The 20,912-nt window shown below is 38.1% G+C and overlaps 1 protein-coding gene across 1 annotated transcript in view; it reads left to right on the top strand.

Moving 5' to 3' along the window:
* ssrp1a (structure specific recognition protein 1a) overlaps positions 1-20,912 on the top strand; it is a 45,935-nt gene that overhangs the window by 16,624 nt on the left and 8,399 nt on the right. Inside the window, exons 8-15 of the mRNA XM_063000910.1 lie at positions 8,350-8,453; positions 8,543-8,671; positions 9,641-9,862; positions 15,485-15,557; positions 16,643-16,769; positions 16,864-16,909; positions 16,998-17,133; positions 18,907-19,074. Of these exons, the coding sequence (XP_062856980.1) occupies positions 8,350-8,453; positions 8,543-8,671; positions 9,641-9,862; positions 15,485-15,557; positions 16,643-16,769; positions 16,864-16,909; positions 16,998-17,133; positions 18,907-19,074 (1,005 nt within the window). The remainder of the gene's footprint in view (positions 1-8,349; positions 8,454-8,542; positions 8,672-9,640; positions 9,863-15,484; positions 15,558-16,642; positions 16,770-16,863; positions 16,910-16,997; positions 17,134-18,906; positions 19,075-20,912) is intronic.

Here is a 20,912-nt window from a genome sequence, read left to right as displayed (position 1 = left end):
CCACAGTCGACCGTCAGTGCTGGTATAACAAAGTGGAAGCGATTGGGAACGACAGCGACTCAGCACCAAGTGTTACCATGTAAAATGACAGGGCGGGGCAGCGGATGCTGAGGAACATAGTGCACAGAGGTCACCAACTTTCTGCAGAGTCCATCACTACAGACCTCCAAACTTCATGTGGCCTTCAGATGAGCTCAGGAACAGTGTGTAGAGCTTCATGGAACGGGTCTCCATGGCCGAGCAGCTGCATCCAAGCCTTACATCACCGGATGCAGTGGTGTAAAGCACGCCGCCACTGGACTCTAGAGCGGTGCAGACGTGTTCTCTGGAGTGACGGATCATGCTTCTCCGTCTGGAGATCAGATGGACGAGTCTGGGTTTGGCGGTTGCCAGGAGACGGTACCTGTCTGACTGTATTGTGCCGAGTGTAGAGTGTGGTGGAGGGGGGGATTATGGTGTGGGGGTGTTTTTCAGGAGTCGGGCTCGGCCCCTTAGTTCCAGTGAAAGGAACTCTTAATGCTTCAGCATACCAAGAGATTCTGGACAATTTCATGCTCCCAACTTTGTGGGAACAGTTTGGGGATGGCCCCTTCCTGTTCCAACATGACTGCGCACCAGTGCACAAAGCACAAGCTCCATAAAGACGTGGATGAGCCAGTTTGGTGTGGAAGAACTCGACCGGCCTGCATAGAGTCCTGACCTCAAACCGATAGATAGAACACCTTTGGGATGAATTAGAGAGGAGACTGTGAGCCAGGCCTTCTCATCCAACGTCAAAAATTCCCATAAACACACTCCTAAACCTTGTGGAAAGCCTTCCCAGAAGAGTTGAAGCTGTTATAGCTGAAAAGCGTAGTGACATCATATTAAACCCTGTGGATTAAGAATGGGAGTCACTCAGGTTCAGATGAGTGTGAAGGCAGACGAGCAAATACTTTTGGCAATATAGTGTATAATATAGTGTATAATATAGTGTATAATATAGTGTATAATATAGTGTATAATATAGAGTATATTTATATAGTGTGTAATATAGTGTATAATATAGAGTATATACAGTGTATCACAAAAGTGAGTACACCCCTCACATTTCTGCAGATATTTAAGTATATCTTTTCATGGGACAACACTGACAAAATGACACTTTGACACAATGAAAAGTAGTCTGTGTGCAGCTTATATAACAGTGTAAATTTATTCTTCCCTCAAAATAACTCAATATACAGCCATTAATGTCTAAACCACCGGCAACAAAAGTGAGTACACCCCTTAGTGAAAGTTCCTGAAGTGTCAATATTTTGTGTGGCCACCATTATTTCCCAGAACTGCCTTAACTCTCCTGGGCATGGAGTTTACCAGAGCTTCACAGGTTGCCACTGGAATGCTTTTCCACTCCTCCATGACGACATCACGGAGCTGGCGGATATTCGAGACTTTGCGCTCCTCCACCTTCCGCTTGAGGATGCCCCAAAGATGTTCTATTGGGTTTAGGTCTGGAGACATGCTTGGCCAGTCCATCACCTTTACCCTCAGCCTCTTCAATAAAGCAGTGGTCGTCTTAGAGGTGTGTTTGGGGTCATTATCATGCTGGAACACTGCCCTGCGACCCAGTTTCCGGAGGGAGGGGATCATGCTCTGCTTCAGTATTTCACAGTACATATTGGAGTTCATGTGTCCCTCAATGAAATGTAACTCCCCAACACCTGCTGCACTCATGCAGCCCCAGACCATGGCATTCCCACCACCATGCTTGACTGTAGGCATGACACACTTATCTTTGTACTCCTCACCTGATTGCCGCCACACATGCTTGAGACCATCTGAACCAAACAAATTAATCTTGGTCTCATCAGACCATAGGACATGGTTCCAGTAATCCATGTCCTTTGTTGACATGTCTTCAGCAAACTGTTTGCAGGCTTTCTTGTGTAGAGACTTCAGAAGAGGCTTCCTTCTGGGGTGACAGCCATGCAGACCAATTTGATGTAGTGTGCGGCGTATGGTCTGAGCACTGACAGGCTGACCCCCCACCTTTTCAATCTCTGCAGCAATGCTGACAGCACTCCTGCGCCTATCTTTCAAAGACAGCAGTTGGATGTGATGCTGAGCACGTGCACTCAGCTTCTTTGGACGACCAACGCGAGGTCTGTTCTGAGTGGACCCTGCTCTTTTAAAACGCTGGATGATCTTGGCCACTGTGCTGCAGCTCAGTTTTAGGGTGTTGGCAATCTTCTTGTAGCCTTGGCCATCTTCATGTAGCGCAACAATTCGTCTTTTAAGATCCTCAGAGAGTTCTTTGCCATGAGGTGCCATGTTGGAACTTTCAGTGACCAGTATGAGAGAGTGTGAGAGCTGTACTACTAAATTGAACACACCTGCTCCCTATGCACACCTGAGACCTAGTAACACTAACAAATCACATGACATTTTGGAGGGAAAATGACAAGCAGTGCTCAATTTGGACATTTAGGGGTGTAGTCTCTTAGGGGTGTACTCACTTTTGTTGCCGGTGGTTTAGACATTAATGGCTGTATATTGAGTTATTTTGAGGGAAGAATAAATGTACACTGTTATATAAGCTGCACACAGACTACTTTTCATTGTGTCAAAGTGTCATTTTGTCAGTGTTGTCCCATGAAAAGATATACTTAAATATCTGCAGAAATGTGAGGGGTGTACTCACTTTTGTGATACACTGTATATAGAGTATATATATAGAGTATAATAGTGTATAATATAGTGTATAATACAGAGTATAATATAGTGTATAATACAGTGTATAATATAGTGTATAATACAGTGTATAATATAGTGTATAATACAGTGTATAATATAGAGTATATATATAGAGTATATATATAGTGTATAATAGTGTATAATATAGTGTATAATACAGTGTATAATATAGAGTATATATATAGTGTATAATACAGAGTATAATATAGTGTATAATACAGTGTATAATATAGTGTATAATATAGAGTATATATATAGTGTATAATACAGTGTATAATATAGTGTATAATACAGTGTATAATATAGAGTATATATATAGTGTATAATACAGTGTATAATATAGAGTATATATATAGTGTATAATACAGTGTATAATATAGTGTATAATACAGTGTATAATATAGAGTATATATATAGTGTATAATACAGTGTATAATAGAGTATATATATAGTGTATAATACAGTGTATAATACAGTGTATAATATAGAGTATAATATAGAGTATATATATAGTGTATAATACAGTGTATAATATAGAGTATATATATAGTGTATAATACAGTGTATAATATAGTGTATAATATAGAGTATATATATAGTGTATAATACAGTGTATAATACAGTGTATAATATATATAGTGTATAATATAGTGTATAATACAGTGTATAATATAGTGTATAATATAGAGTATATATATAGTGTATAATACAGTGTATAATATAGTGTATAATACAGTGTATAATATAGAGTATATATATAGTGTATAATACAGAGTATAATATAGTGTATAATACAGTGTATAATATAGTGTATAATATAGAGTATATATATAGTGTATAATAGTGTATAATATAGAGTATATATATAGTGTATAATACAGTGTATAATATAGAGTATATATATAGTGTATAATACAGTGTATAATACAGTGTATAATATAGAGTATATAGAGTATATATATAGTGTATAATACAGTGTATAATATAGTGTATAATACAGTGTATAATATAGAGTATATATATAGTGTATAATACAGTGTATAATATAGTGTATAATACAGTGTATAATATAGAGTATATATATAGTGTATAATACAGTGTATAATACAGTGTATAATATAGTGTATAATATAGAGTATATACAGTGTATCACAAAAGTAAGTACACCCCTCACATTTCTGCAAATATTTTATTATATCTTTTCATGGGACAACACTATAGACATGAAACTTGGATATAACTTAGAGTAGTCAGTGTACAACTTGTATAGCAGTGTAGATTTACTGTCTTCTGAAAATAACTCAACACACAGCCATTAATGTCTAAATAGCTGCAACATAAGTGAGTACACCCCACAGTGAACATGTCCAAATTGTGCCCAAAGTGTCAATATTTTGTGTGACCACCATTATTATCCAGCACTGCCTTAACCCTCCTGGGCATGGAATTTACCAGAGCTGCACAGGTTGCTACTGGAATCCTCTTCCACTCCTCCATGATGACATCACGGAGCTGGTGGATGTTAGACACCTTGAACTCCTCCACCTTCCACTTGAGGATGCGCCACAGGTGCTCAATTGGGTTTAGTCCATCACCTTTACCTTCAGCTTCCTCAGCAAGGCAGTTGTCATCTTGGAGGTTGTGTTTGGGGTCGTTATCCTGTTGGAAAACTGCCATGAGGCCCAGTTTTCGAAGGGAGGGGATCATGCTCTGTTTCAGAATGTCACAGTACATGTTGGAATTCATGTTCCCCTCAATGAACTGCAGCTCCCCAGTGCCAGCAACACTCATGCAGCCCAAGACCATGATGCTACCACCACCATGCTTGACTGTAGGCAAGATACAGTTGTCTTGGTACTTCTCACCAGGGCGCCGCCACACATGCTGGACACCATCTGAGCCAAACAAGTTTATCTTGGTCTCGTCAGACCACAGGGCATTCCAGTAATCCATGTTCTTGGACTGCTTGTTTTCAGCAAACTGTTTGCTGGCTTTCTTGTGCGTCAGCTTCCTTCTGGGATGACGACCATGCAGACCGAGTTGATGCAGTGTGCGGCGTATGGTCTGAGCACTGACAGGCTGACCTCCCACGTCTTCAACCTCTGCAGCAATGCTGGCAGCACTCATGTGTCTATTTTTTAAAGCCAACATCTGGATATGACGCCGAACACGTGGACTCAACTTCTTTGGTCGACCCTGGCGAAGCCTCTTCCGAGTGGAACCTGTCCTGGAAAACCGCTGTATGACCTTGACCACCATGCTGTAGCTCAGTTTCAGGGTGTTAGCAATCTTCTTATAGCCCAGGCCATCTTTGTGGAGAGCAACAATTCTATTTCTCACATCCTCAGAGAGTTCTTTGCCATGAGGTGCCATGTTGAATATCCAGTGGCCAGTATGAGAGAATTGTACCCAAAACACCAAATTTAACAGCCCTGCTCCCCATTTACACCTGGGACCTTGACACATGACACCAGGGAGGGACGACGACACATTTGGGCACAATTTGGACATGTTCACTGTGGGGTGTACTCACTTATGTTGCCAGCTATTTAGACATTAATGGCTGTGTGTTGAGTTATTTTCAGAAGACAGTAAATCTACACTGTTATACAAGCTGTACACTGACTACTCTAAGTTATATCCAAGTTTTATTTCTATAGTGTTGTCCCATGAAAAGATATAATGAAATATTTGCAGAAATGTGAGGGGTGTACTCACTTTTGTGATACACTGTATATAGTGTATAATACAGAGTATAATATAGTGTATAATATAGTGTATAATATAGTGTATAATATAGCGTATAATACAGTGTATAATATAGTGTATAATATAGAGTATATATATAGTGTATAATACAGTGTATAATATAGTGTATAATACAGTGTATAATATAGAGTATATATATAGTGTATAATACAGAGTATAATATAGTGTATAATACAGTGTATAATATAGAGTATATATATAGTGTATAATACAGTGTATAATATAGAGTATATATATAGTGTATAATACAGTGTATAATATAGTGTATAATACAGTGTATAATATAGAGTATATATATAGTGTATAATACAGTGTATAATATAGAGTATATATATAGTGTATAATAGTGTATAATATAGTGTATAATACAGTGTATAATATAGAGTATATATATAGTGTATAAAACAGTGTATAATATAGTGTATAATACAGTGTATAATATAGTGTATAATATAGAGTATATATATAGTGTATAATACAGTGTATAATATAGTGTATAATACAGTGTATAATATAGAGTATATATATAGTGTATAATACAGAGTATAATATAGTGTATAATACAGTGTATAATATAGTGTATAATATAGAGTATATATATAGTGTATAATAGTGTATAATATAGTGTATAATACAGTGTATAATATAGAGTATATATATAGTGTATAATACAGTGTATAATATAGTGTATAATATAGTGTATAATATAGTGTATAATACAGTGTATAATATAGTGTATAATATAGAGTATATATATAGTGTATAATACAGAGTATAATATAGTGTATAATATAGTGTATAATATAGTGTATAATATAGCGTATAATACAGTGTATAATATAGTGTATAATATAGAGTATATATATAGTGTATAATACAGTGTATAATATAGTGTATAATACAGTGTATAATATAGAGTATATATATAGTGTATAATACAGAGTATAATATAGTGTATAATACAGTGTATAATATAGTGTATAATATAGAGTATATATATAGTGTATAATAGTGTATAATATAGTGTATAATACAGTGTATAATATAGAGTATATATATAGTGTATAATACAGTGTATAATATAGTGTATAATGCAGTGTATAATATAGAGTATATATATAGAGTATATATATAGTGTATAATAGTGTATAATATAGTGTATAATACAGTGTATAATACAGTGTATAATATAGTGTATATATATAGTGTATAATACAGTGTATAATATAGTGTATAATACAGTGTATAATATAGAGTATATATATAGAGTATATATATAGTGTATAATAGTGTATAATATAGTGTATAATACAGTGTATAATACAGTGTATAATATAGTGTATATATATAGTGTATAATACAGTGTATAATATAGAGTATATATATAGAGTATATATATAGTGTATAATAGTGTATAATATAGTGTATAATACAGAGTATAATATAGTGTATAATACAGTGTATAATATAGTGTATAATATAGAGTATAATATAGTGTATAATACAGTGTATAATATAGTGTATAATACAGTGTATAATATAGTGTATAATATAGAGTATAATATAGTGTATAATACAGAGTATAATAGTGTATAATACAGTGTATAATATAGTGTATAATATAGAGTATATATATAGTGTATAATACAGTGTATAATACAGTGTATAATATAGAGTATATATATATAGAGTATATATATAGTGTATAATAGTGTATAATATAGTGTATAATACAGAGTATAATATAGTGTATAATACAGTGTATAATACAGTGTATAATATAGAGTATATATATAGTGTATAATACAGTGTATAATATAGTGTATAATACAGTGTATAATATAGAGTATATATATAGAGTATATATATAGTGTATAATAGTGTATAATATAGTGTATAATACAGAGTATAATACAGTGTATAATATAGTGTATAATATAGTGTATAATATAGAGTATAATATAGTGTATAATACAGTGTATAATATAGAGTATATATATAGAGTATATATATAGTGTATAATAGTGTATAATATAGTGTATAATACAGAGTATAATACAGTGTATAATATAGTGTATAATATAGTATATATATAGTGTATAATAGTGTATAATATAGTGTATAATACAGAGTATAATATAGTGTATAATACAGTGTATAATACAGAGTATAATACAGTGTATAATATAGTGTATAATATAGTGTATAATATAGAGTATATATACAGTGTATAATATAGAGTATATTTATATAGTGTATAATATAGTGTATAATACAGTGTATAATATAGGGTTATAATATAGTGTGTAATATAGTGTATAATATAGATTATATATATGTAGTGTATAATATAGTGTAATAGTGTATAATATAGATTATATATATATAGTGTATAATATAGTGTAATAGTGTATAATATAGATTATATATATATAGTGTGTAATAGTGTATAATATAGATTATATATATATAGTGTATAATATAGTGTATAGTATAGTGTATAATATAGCATATATATAGTGTATAATATAGTGTATATACGTATATATATAGTGTATAATATAGTGTATATACGTATATATATAGTGTATAATAGTGTAATAGTGTATAGTATAGTGTATATATATATAGTGTATAGTTTCAAAAAGGAATGCTTTAGTGTAAATAACCACACACTGTGTGTGCAATTTTGTTTAGCATCTCTAAGTTTGTATTTTATATTTTTATTTATAAATTTTTTTACTTAATTGTCTTTTTTCCTTCTGTTTGTCACCACCCTTCTCTTGTAGTGCTGTAACAAGTGAATAAAGTCTTCTCTTCTATCTTACTCTGTTTCCCCCTCAGATCAGTCTGGATCCACCTATTAAACAGGGTCAAACCCGCTACCACTTCCTCATCCTCCTCTTCTCCAAGGATGAAGATGTTAACCTGACGCTCAGCATGAGCGAGTGAGTATGGCCGCGTGTTCGTGGGGGGTGGAGAGGCCGATCGTGTTTTATGGTTTCGATGTTGAAACGGTCGTGATGTGCTTCTGCAGGGAGGAGGTGGAGAAGCGCTTCGAGGGAAAGCTGAGTAAGCACATGTCCGGCTCTCTGTACGAGATGGTGAGCAGGGTGATGAAAGCTCTGGTGAACAGGAAGATCACGGTGCCAGGAAACTTCCAGGGGTGAGAAAGCGCAGCACACGCCTCCACATGGCATCAGCACCGTTCCACAGAGGAGCTCTGGAGCTCAGGAGGACATCAGCTGTGGTTCTCATCCCAGCAGATGCTTTCTTGGAAGGCGTTCTTTTATTAGACTCATTTGCAGTGTGTAGGAAGTGAAGTGTGTGTGTGTGTGTGTGTGTGTGTGTGTGTGTGTGTGTGTGTGTGTGTGTGTGTGTGTGTGTGTGTTCACTCTATTTTGGGCACCATGTCTTTAGGATTAAAAGATCAAAGCTGGTCTTGATGTCTTTCACAGCGGTGAATCCACAGTTATGAGTCCTAGTTTACAAACAACACGACCTTTCTCACGCTCTCTCTCTCTCTCTGTCCCTCTGTCTCTCTCTCTCTCTGTCCCTCTGTCTCTCTCTCTCTCTCTCTCTCTCTCTCTCTGTCCCTCTCTCTCTCTCTCTCTCTGTCCCTCTGTCTCTCTCTCTCTCTCTCTCTCTCTCTCTCTGTCCCTCTCTCTCTCTGTCTCTCTCTCTGTCCCTCTGTCTCTCTCTCTCTGTCCCTCTCTCTCTCTGTCTCTCTCTCTGTCCCTCTGTCTCTCTCTCTCTGTCCCTCTCTCTCTGTCCCTCTGTCTCTTTCTCTCTCTGTCCCTCTCTCTCTGTCCCTCTGTCCCTCTGTCTCTCTCTCAATTCAATTCAATTTGCTTTATTGACATGACAAATTTACATATTTGTATTGTAAAAGCTTACATTAGTATATATAAATATTAGAAAAAAGAACAAGTATATACAGAAAAAAATAGTAAGAAAATATTCATTATGTAATAAAACAATTGTTCACACAAAAAGAGAGAAAATATTACTGTGTGTGTGGTGTGTGTGTGCGGGGGGTGGGTGGGGATTTTATCTGGTGTTTCACTCTCTCTCTCTCTCTCTCTCTCTCTCTCTCTCTCTCTCTCTCCCTCTCTCTCTCTCTCTCTCTCTGCAGGCACTCGGGCGCTCAGTGCATCACCTGCTCGTACAAGGCCAGCTCGGGGCTCCTGTATCCTCTGGAGAGGGGCTTCATCTACGTCCACAAGCCCCCCGTGCATCTGCGCTTTGAGGAGATCTCCTGCGTCAACTTCGCCCGAGGCACCACCACCACGCGCTCCTTCGACTTCGAGATCGAGACCAAGCAGGGCAACCAGTACACCTTCAGCAGCATTGAGAGGTACACTCCCCAGAATAATGGTGCGCACGTACCGTACCTGTAAGAGTATTCAGCCCCCTAAGATTCACAGTGATGCAAGCGCTTCCCTCTGAGTGATGGTAACTGTTAGACTTGCTCTAATCCCAGATCGGTCAGAAGGGGACGCCGGACCATCTCATAGGCTCTGAACGTCCCTCAAACTCAGTCAGCCAGCAGACTATAGTTCCTGTACAGCACAGCACAGATCCAACAACAGATCCGATCCAGATTCATCGAATGACCTAGAATGGTAACAGATGTAGTTTAGAAAGGTGGTAGCCTAGTGGTTAAAGCTCTGGGCTGTCAGTAGAAAGCTTGTGGGTTCAAATCCCAGCTCTGCCATGCAGCCACTGTTGGGCCCCTGAGCAAGGCTTTTAACCCACTCGGCTCTACAGGTGTTGTACAATAGCTGACCCTGTGCTCTGACCCTAATTTCCGAACAAGCTGGGTTAGATGGGTAAAAATCCATCGTTCTTCACACGTGTAGACGTAAATATGACAAATAAAAGCGTTCCTGTGTTCAATATGGGTCACGTGACAGTAATAAGAACTACTAAATGATGGATGATTGATTTTAACGTACTGAATGGTACCGTGTGGTGGAAAGAGGTCATGGTAGCCAGTCTAGTCAAGCCAAGCAAGCATCAGACGGAATCGTATCACATCAGACCTGACTAACACCCTCTTTGTACACCACAGGTCTGAGATGAGAGCCGCACCTTCAGCGCCTAAATACGTAGGCGTCGTCAGGACTCTAGGTTGTCTGGGTCAGGGGTTTGAACCCTTTTTGGACATGCGCCCTCATCCAGAAACCATTATGAAAGCTCTTGACGAGTTAAAATATTATAATTAACGTTGTGCACATCATACATACGATGCAGTTTTGAGTATCAGTGCGACGTCTGAGCCTGTTTCTGCCAGCACATCACAGGACATCAATTTAATATCGTCCTCCACTGTCAGTAAACGTGAGCGCTCCTTGCTTTAGGAGGGTTTTTTTTTTCTGCCACTGTCGCCCTCGGCTGCTTCTGTTAAGTTGCTTTGAGACGATGTCTGCTGTAAAAAGCTGTAAACTAATAAAACTGACCTGATTTGAGTGCAGAGAGTCAAACGGCAAAAATACATCAACTGCTGGGTTCAGCAGTCCGGGATACTCTGCTTAGACTGACAGCCAAAACTATTGATCTGGACCAGGGGTGGGCAAACTTTTCGGCGGGCCGGGTGGGTGTTTGGAACTAGTATAAATTACATGTGAAATGAAGGAAGTAAAGATCGCCCACCTACCTTATTCAGTTTCAGTGGGAACAGTGTTCTTGATCACCCTTTTTTTGCCAGCATGTCGACGTTTGGTGAGAGTTTAGTTGTAGCCTCATCCCTGCTGCACTCGGCACATTTAAATCTTTATTTTCGTGATTACAGGATGGATTTTTAAATATAAATGAAATGCCAGACTCATCCCTTTGTACACCCTGGTGTATCGCCATCTAAACAAAACCAATTCAGCAATTAAAGCAGCACTTTAAAGCAGTTAATGGTTTATGCGTGACGTCTTAAACCAGCAGTGGTTGGATCACGCTGGTGTGATAGGCGACTCTAGAGGGGAAGTAAAGCTCAGTACGATGGCAAATGTGACCAATAATTATCTGTGTGTAGACCAGATAGACTCGGCTTCAGCAGAGCTCGGTAGTGTTTGGCGTGCTCCATCTAGTGGAATCAACTGAAACGCAGGGTACTGCAGGGTACTGCAGGAAAAAGATTAAATTAATGCGGTTTTAGGACAATTTTGTAAACGCTCAGCGGGCCGGATTATACAGCCGTAGTTTGCCCGCCACCGATCTTGACGGCTCATCGGCATCGATGGTATCGGAATAGACGGCCCCGCCAGTGGAGTCCTCAGCCGTCACAGATTCATCTTCACTATCAGCCCTGTTTTTAAGGTTTGATAGCCACCGGTCCATTTATCAGGCCGAGCAGGATAATAAAGCAATAAGCCACGAGAGACCTAATAGAGGTTTTATTTCCCCGTGATAAAATCATAGCAGTGACGCTCGAGTGGCTTATTGCTTTTATAAAACGCCGGTCAACATAAAATATAATAAAATACAACAATGTTCAATAAATAAATGTTTTCTTATTTTCAAAAACACTTACAAAAAGCATCCTTCCGCGAAATCACGTAGTCCGTTAACAGTGTTGCTAGGCAACATGAGGGCGAACATAACATTCACTTTTTCTTTTCAGTGGCGTATTAATATGGAATGATGTGAGGCGGTCGTAGGTGTGCGTTTATCGGGGATCATACAACAGTTAGTTCCGACCTTACGATCTGATTGGTTGAGAAGCGTTCTAGCCGTGCTGATATTGGTGATAACGGTGCGGCCTTTTCACACCACAACCGTATTACTCCGCTGACGCGTCGCCATTAACGACGAGCTTCGTGCACACAAACGCGCACGCAGGCGACACCGACTTTATTCCCGATCGCGTTTTAAATCCGTTATCTGATACACGATCTAGTGCACTGTGTAGGGAACATAAATCAATTGTCTAATTCACTATCTAGTGCACTGTGTAGGGAACATAAATCAATTATCTAATTCACTATCTAGTGCACTATGTAGGGAACATAAATCAATTGTCTAATTCACTATCTAGTGCACTGTGTAGGGAAAATAAATCAATTATCTAATTCACTATCTAGTGCACTGTGTAGGGAAAATAAATCAATTATCTAATTCACTATCTAGTGCACTGTGTAGGGAACATAAATCAATTGTCTAATTCACTATCTAGTGCACTGTGTAGGGAACATAAATCAATTGTCTAATTCACTATCTAGTGCACTGTGTAGGGAAAATAAATCAATTATCTAATTCACTATCTAGTGCACTATGTAGGGAACATAAATCAATTATCTAATTCACTATCTAGTGCACTGTGTAGGGAACATAAATCAATTGTCTAATTCACTATCTAGTGCACTGTGTAGGGAAAATAAATCAATTATCTAATTCACTATCTAGTGCACTGTGTAGGGAACATAAATCAATTATCTAATTCACTATCTAGTGCACTATGTAGGGAACATAAATCAATTATCTAATTCACTATCTAGTGCACTATGTAGGGAACATAAATCAATTATCTAATTCACCAGCTAGTGCACTGTGTAGGGAACATAAATCAATGATCTAATTCACTATCTAGCGCACTATGTAGGGAACATAAATCAATTATCTAATTCACTATCTAGTGCACTGTGTAGGGAACATAAATCAATGATCTAATTCACTATCTAGTGCACTGTGTAGGGAACATAAATCAATGATCTAATTCACTATCTAGTGCACTGTGTAGGGAACATAAATCAATGATCTAATTCACTATCTAGTGCACTATGTAGGGAACATAAATCAATTATCTAATTCACTATCTAGTGCACTATGTAGGGAACATAAATCAATGATCTAATTCACTATCTAGTGCACTATGTAGGGAACATAAATCAATGATCTAATTCACTATCTAGTGCACTATGTAGGGAACATAAATCAATTATCTAATTCACTATCTAGCGCACTATGTAGGGAACATAAATCAATTATCTAATTCACCAGCTAGTGCACTGTGTAGGGAACATAAATCAATTATCTAATTCACTATCTAGTGCACTATGTAGGGAACATAAATCAATTATCTAATTCACTATCTAGTGCACTATGTAGGGAACATAAATCAATTATCTAATTCACCAGCTAGTGCACTGTGTAGGGAACATAAATCAATGATCTAATTCACTATCTAGCGCACTATGTAGGGAACATAAATCAATGATCTAATTCACTATCTAGCGCACTATGTAGGGAACATAAATCAATTATCTAATTCACTATCTAGTGCACTGTGTAGGGAACATAAATCAATGATCTAATTCACTATCTAGTGCACTGTGTAGGGAACATAAATCAATGATCTAATTCACTATCTAGCGCACTATGTAGGGAACATAAATCAATTATCTAATTCACTATCTAGTGCACTGTGTAGGGAACATAAATCAATGATCTAATTCACTATCTAGTGCACTGTGTAGGGAACATAAATCAATGATCTAATTCACTATCTAGTGCACTGTGTAGGGAACATAAATCAATGATCTAATTCACTATCTAGCGCACTATGTAGGGAACATAAATCAATTATCTAATTCACCAGCTAGTGCACTGTGTAGGGAACATAAATCAATTATCTAATTCACTATCTAGTGCACTGTGTAGGGAACATAAATCAATGATCTAATTCACTATCTAGTGCACTATGTAGGGAACATAAATCAATGATCTAATTCACTATCTAGTGCACTATGTAGGGAACATAAATCAATTATCTAATTCACTATCTAGTGCACTATGTAGGGAACATAAATCAATTATCTAATTCACTATCTAGTGCACTATGTAGGGAACATAAATCAATGATCTAATTCACTATCTAGTGCACTATGTAGGGAACATAAATCAATTATCTAATTCACCAGCTAGTGCACTGTGTAGGGAACATAAATCAATTATCTAATTCACTATCTAGTGCACTGTGTAGGGAACATAAATCAATGATCTAATTCACTATCTAGTGCACTGTGTAGGGAACATAAATCAATGATCTAATTCACTATCTAGCGCACTATGTAGGGAACATAAATCAATGATCTAATTCACTATCTAGTGCACTATGTAGGGAACATAAATCAATTATCTAATTCACTATCTAGTGCACTGTGTAGGGAACATAAATCAATGATCTAATTCACTATCTAGTGCACTATGTAGGGAACATAAATCAATTATCTAATTCACTATCTAGTGCACTATGTAGGGAACATAAATCAATTATCTAATTCACTATCTAGTGCACTATGTAGGGAACATAAATCAATGATCTAATTCACTATCTAGTGCACTATGTAGGGAACATAAATCAATTATCTAATTCACTATCTAGTGCACTATGTAGGGAACATAAATCAATGATCTAATTCACTATCTAGTGCACTATGTAGGGAGCATATATCCGTGATCTGATACACAGTCTAGTGCACTGTGTAGGGAACATTAATGTGTTTGTAACACGAACAGTTAGCTTAATAGCCCAGTTAGCAGCTCCTACAAGTTCTGTTATCACCCATAATCCTTTGGTGTGTGCGAGAGGTTTTTTTATTTCTTTTTTTCCCTTCGGAGGTTCTTGCCCTCTTCTTCTTCTTGTTCTTCTTACCTCCCTGAAATGAGTTTTTGCAGCTTGGGATGTCTGCTGTGTAGTGTTAAACTTTATATTCGGTGTGGAACTACTTTTTGGCGGAAGGTATCGTCAATATTAAAGCATATTTATTATGTAATTCAGGGCTTCTTTCATTTATTTTCTTCGAACGCGGCTCAGCCAATCAGATTTTAGGACGGGAACTATCCGTTTTATAACATTAGATGAATAGTGTGCGTGTTCAGCGAGACTAATCTAATATAAACTTGTGGGTTGAAATCTTCAGGTGGAGGTTACACCTCAGTTCCTCTCCTCACGTGTCTCTGTGTTCCTCTCTCTCTCCTCCTACAGGGAAGAATACGGCAAGCTCTTCGACTTCGTTAATGCCAAGAAGCTGAGCATAAAGAACCGAGGATTAAAGGAGGTAATGGCTGTTATTAGGTTTGCACAGATTACTGTTTACTGAAGAAGCGCCTGCTGGTGCGCTCGGCGGCGGCGGCGCGTCCGCGCACTTGCTCTAACGCTAACAGATGTAGGTTGTTTTGGATGCGTGACCTGGGCTCCTTAGAGACGGTACACGCCGAGCCTAACCGTATACGCCCCGGGCGTAGGATCGTAAACACGTGCGACCTTTTTATGGACCGGGGCCGACCTAGTGCATCGCTCAAAGCTCTGTTCAGGTCAGACTGGTGACCTTAACACTTTAGATGGGTGATGGCAGGTTCCAGATAACGATAAGACGATTTCAAGACTCCTTTATGTCGGAGGTTTTTGTACGGGTTTCCTCCCACAGTACAAAGACATATACGTTTTGTGATGAATCATGGGTAACCTGTAACTACCTGCCCTGTCGTGAACGGAACCAGAGTGGAACTCATCACCTTCAAATCCTAATAAACAGATAAACAACGTTCCTAATGCACAAGCTGATATCTGCTGCAATTGCGACATCTACTGGTTGGTTGATGGCACTGCACAGCGATGGGTCATGACCCTGCAAGGTCAGAACGCAGGGTTGGCGCTCTTAGAGCTGAAAGTTCCAACAGTGGCTGCTTGGCAAAGCCTGGATTCGAACCCACAACCTTTCTATTGATAGCCCAACTCCTACAGCGACTCCTACTGTCCGGGCGAGGCTAGTGCACGAGCTGAATAATACAGACAGTAACGTGTTCTTCATTATATTAGGTGGTGTGTGTCGCCCCCTGGTGGAATAAATTTACTACTGTTCCTTAAACGATAAGCTTCATGATTGTCTCAACCTAACCTCCTCCATTACAGTTTAGTCGTATCCAATTCCCTGATCGTGTTTCACCTACACTGCTGACACGTGTGCAGCACCGACCGCTTCTTTTCACCTGCGATGGTCTCCGTTATCCCCCGTCTCTGTGCAGCGCCATCGATCAGCCAGCAGAGGGCGTAACCGCTGCAGTAATGAGGAATCCCCTCCGAGGGGCGCTGCACAGAGACACTAACAACGTTCTGTTATTGTTGTTGTGTGTGTGTGTGTAGGAAATGAAAAAAAAGTCCGAGGGCTACAGCGATTCCGACGAGGACGAGCACGATGCCTATCTGGAGAGGATGAAGGAGGAGGGCAAGATCCGCGAGGAGGGCGACGACTCCGACGAGGGAGACAGCGGTGCGTCACCCAAACCGTCCCCCGATACCCAAAATGCTTCTCAGACTTGTCTCGTTTCCGTCCGTTTGTTTATTCCTGCCGCTCTTTTGTGCAGACGAGTCCTTCAATCCTGGAGAGGAGGAGGACGAGGTGGCTGAGGAGTGAGTGCCGCTCTCGGTTTCTTCTACACGTCGATCGTCGATATAGATCTCGGTATTTCTCGTTATAATCTCGTTACGCTTGCTGCAGGTACGACAGTAACGCCTCGGTGAGCGAGAGCGAAGGGGAAGACGGCGACAGCGAGGGCGAAGGGAAGAAGAAAAAGGCGGAGAAGAAACCCAAGAAGCCGGCGAAGGAGAAGAAAGAGAGGAAACCACGGAAGGAGGTAAACAGCAGGAGAGGGAAGAACTCGGGCCCCAAAATAAACCCTATATTTCCAAAATAATCCCATATAGAGTAGCGGTTTTGTGCAGCGGGTCCCTCGGCTGTGATCAGACTTGGTGGCCTTACCGCTGAGTTCTGTATGAAAGAAAGGGTTCGAATGTGGTTCCGTTTAACCTAAGCTGTTTGTCTCTGTGTGTGTGTGTGTGTGTGTGTGTGTGTGTGTGTGTGTGTGTGTTCGTCTTCCTTAACCTTCCACCGATGATCCACAGACACCAGATTTCCACAGAGATGAAAAAAAAACCTTATTTTGTCGAGCTCACAATCCCACTTGTGTCCGAAGGAATAAATAAATGCTAATGAATACAGGCCATGTGTGTCGGATAATCACTTCCTCGTGTCGCGGTGAGATCTGGTGGTGCAGATGCCCGGATGGGTGCACATTTCTGGCTCTGGCTCTGGATATGATGCTCACACCTAGATCAAATCTATACAGTCAGTAACAAGCTCAGGGCTCTTTAAACTGAGCATTTCTTTATGTCTTTGTTGAGCTTGATTCGTGCGCAGGAACGGAAGGGCCTTCCCTAAACTGAGTTAAAAGCATTGATTTAACCCTAACCCTAGATTTCTTCATAAATCAGGGGTTCAGATTTAGTAAAATTACACGACCATGGGGCCACAGACTAATAATAAAAGAAATAAAAATATAACAGAGCTTTTTTTATTATTATTATTATTATTGATTAATCTAACGATTTTTATTATTATTGATTAATCTAACGATTTTTTTTTTTTATTGTTATTGTTTAATCTAACGATTTTTTTATTATTATTGATCTAACGATTTTTATTATTATTATTATTGATTAATCTAACAATATTTTTTTATTATTATTATTGATTAATCTGACAATATTTTTTTATTATTATTATTGATTAATCTAACGATTTTTATTATTATTGATTAATCTAACGATTTTTTATTATTGTTTAATCTAACGATTTTTTATTATTATTGATTATTCTAACAATATTTTTTTTATTATTATTATTGATTAATCCAACGATTTTTTATTATTGATTGATTAATCTAACAATATTTTTTTATTATTATTATTGATTAATCTAACAATATTTTTTTATTATTATTATTGATTAATCTAACGATTTTTATTATTATTGATTAATCTAACGATTTTTTATTATTGTTTAATCTAACGGTTTTTATTATTATTGATTATTCTAACGATATTTTTTTTATTATTATTATTGATTAATCCAACGATTTTTTATTATTGATTGATTAATCTAACGCTTTTTTTTATTATTGATTAATCTTAATAATTTATTATTATGAAACCTCAAACCAAACACATGAACTTGGTAATTAGAAGGGGCGTCCAGATACTTTTGTCCATGTTGTGTGCATCCAGTCTCACCTCCAGAACTGTAAAACCTTTGAATGCAGTACTGAAATGGTTTGTATCGGGACGTTTGAAGGACCAGCGTGTTGGAGAATGTGCTGGAAGGTGCTTGATGTTTTTAACTGTTAAATTAACAGTTAATTAAATTACGTAAACACTATTAGTGTGTTGCACCACAGGGTGCACCTAGTCCTGTGAAATCACTTCATGTTGGTTGGTTGTTATAGCATGCTGAGCAGGTTGTGTACTGTATATGATCGTGTACATGATTAATAAGGCTGCAGACGTAGATCTCTCCAGATGTAGGAACCGTGCTGAATGTACACACATTGGTATGTTCTCTTTCCTTACAGAAAAAGGTGAAGGACGCAGCCGCTCCTAAGAGACCCATGAGCGCGTACATGCTCTGGCTGAACGCGAACAGAGAGCGGATCAAGTCTGAGAATCCCGGAATCTCGGTCACTGAGATATCCAAGAAGGCCGGAGAGATGTGGAAACAGCTGGACAAGAGCCGCAAAGAGGTGTGTGGTGACGCCATGCACCAGTACATGATTTACACCAGCTTTACACCAGTACATGATTTACACCGGCTTTACACCAGTACATGATTTACACCAGATTTACACCAGTACATGATTTACACCAGTACATGATTTACACCGGCTTTACACCAGTACATGATTTACACCGGCTTTACACCAGTACATGATTTACACCAGATTTACACCAGTACATGATTTACACCAGTACATGATTTACACCGGCTTTACACCAGTACATGATTTACACCAGCTTTACACCAGTACATGATTTACACCAGCTTTACACCAGTACATGATTTACACCAGATTTACACCAGTACATGATTTACACCGGCTTTACACCAGTACATGATTTACACCGGCTTTACACCAGTACATGATTTACACCAGATTTACACCAGTACATGATTTACACCAGTACATGATTTACACCGGCTTTACACCAGTACATGATTTACACCAGCTTTACACCAGTACATGATTTACACCAGCTTTACACCAGTACAAGATTTATACCGGCTTTACACCAGTACATGATTTACACCGGCCTTAACACCAGTACATGATTTACACCAGTACATCATTTACACCGGCTTTACACCAGTACATGATTTACACCGGCCTTACACCAGTACATGATTTACACCAGCTTTACACCAGTACATGATTTACACCAGCTTTACACCAGTACATGATTTACACCAGCTTTACACCAGTACATGATTTACACCAGTACATGATTTACACCAGTACATGATTTACACCAGTACATGATTTACACCAGCTTTACACCAGTACATGATTTACACCGGCTTTACACCAGTACATGATTTACACCAGATTTACACCAGTACATGATTTACACCAGTACATGATTTACACCGGCTTTACACCAGTACATGATTTACACCGGCTTTACACCAGTACATGATTTACACCAGATTTACACCAGTACATGATTTACACCGGCTTTACACCAGTACATGATTTACACCGGCTTTACACCAGTACATGATTTACACCAGATTTACACCAGTACATGATTTACACCAGTACATGATTTACACCGGCTTTACACCAGTACATGATTTACACCAGCTTTACACCAGTACAAGATTTATACCGGCTTTACACCAGTACATGATTTACACCGGCCTTAACACCAGTACATGATTTACACCAGTACATCATTTACACCGGCTTTACACCAGTACATGATTTACACCGGCCTTACACCAGTACATGATTTACACCAGCTTTACACCAGTACATGATTTACACCAGCTTTACACCAGTACATGATTTACACCAGCTTTACACCAGTACATGATTTACACCAGTACATGATTTACACCAGCTTTACACCAGTACATGATTTACACCGGCTTTACACCAGTACATGATTTACACCAGTACATGATTTACACCAGTACATGATTTACACCAGCTTTACACCAGCTTTACACCAGTACATGATTTACACCAGATTTACACCAGTACATGATTTACACCAGTACATGATTTACACCAGTACATAATTTACACCAGCTTTACACCAGTACATGATTTACACCAGTACATTATTTACACCAGTACATGATTTACACCGGCTTTACACCAGTACATGATTTACACCAGCTTTACACCAGTACATGATTTACACCAGTACATTATTTACACCAGTACATGATTTACACCGGCCTTACACCAGTACATGATTTACACCAGCTTTACACCAGTACATGATTTACACCAGCTTTACACCAGTACATGATTTACACCAGCTTTACACCAGTACATGATTTACACCAGTACAT

The sequence above is a fragment of the Trichomycterus rosablanca genome, chromosome 8 (genome assembly GCF_030014385.1).
Source record: "Trichomycterus rosablanca isolate fTriRos1 chromosome 8, fTriRos1.hap1, whole genome shotgun sequence".
Lineage (NCBI taxonomy): Eukaryota > Metazoa > Chordata > Actinopteri > Siluriformes > Trichomycteridae > Trichomycterus > Trichomycterus rosablanca.
The sequence above is the reverse complement of the archived record's forward strand: the minus strand, read 5'-3'. Positions and strand labels throughout refer to the sequence as shown.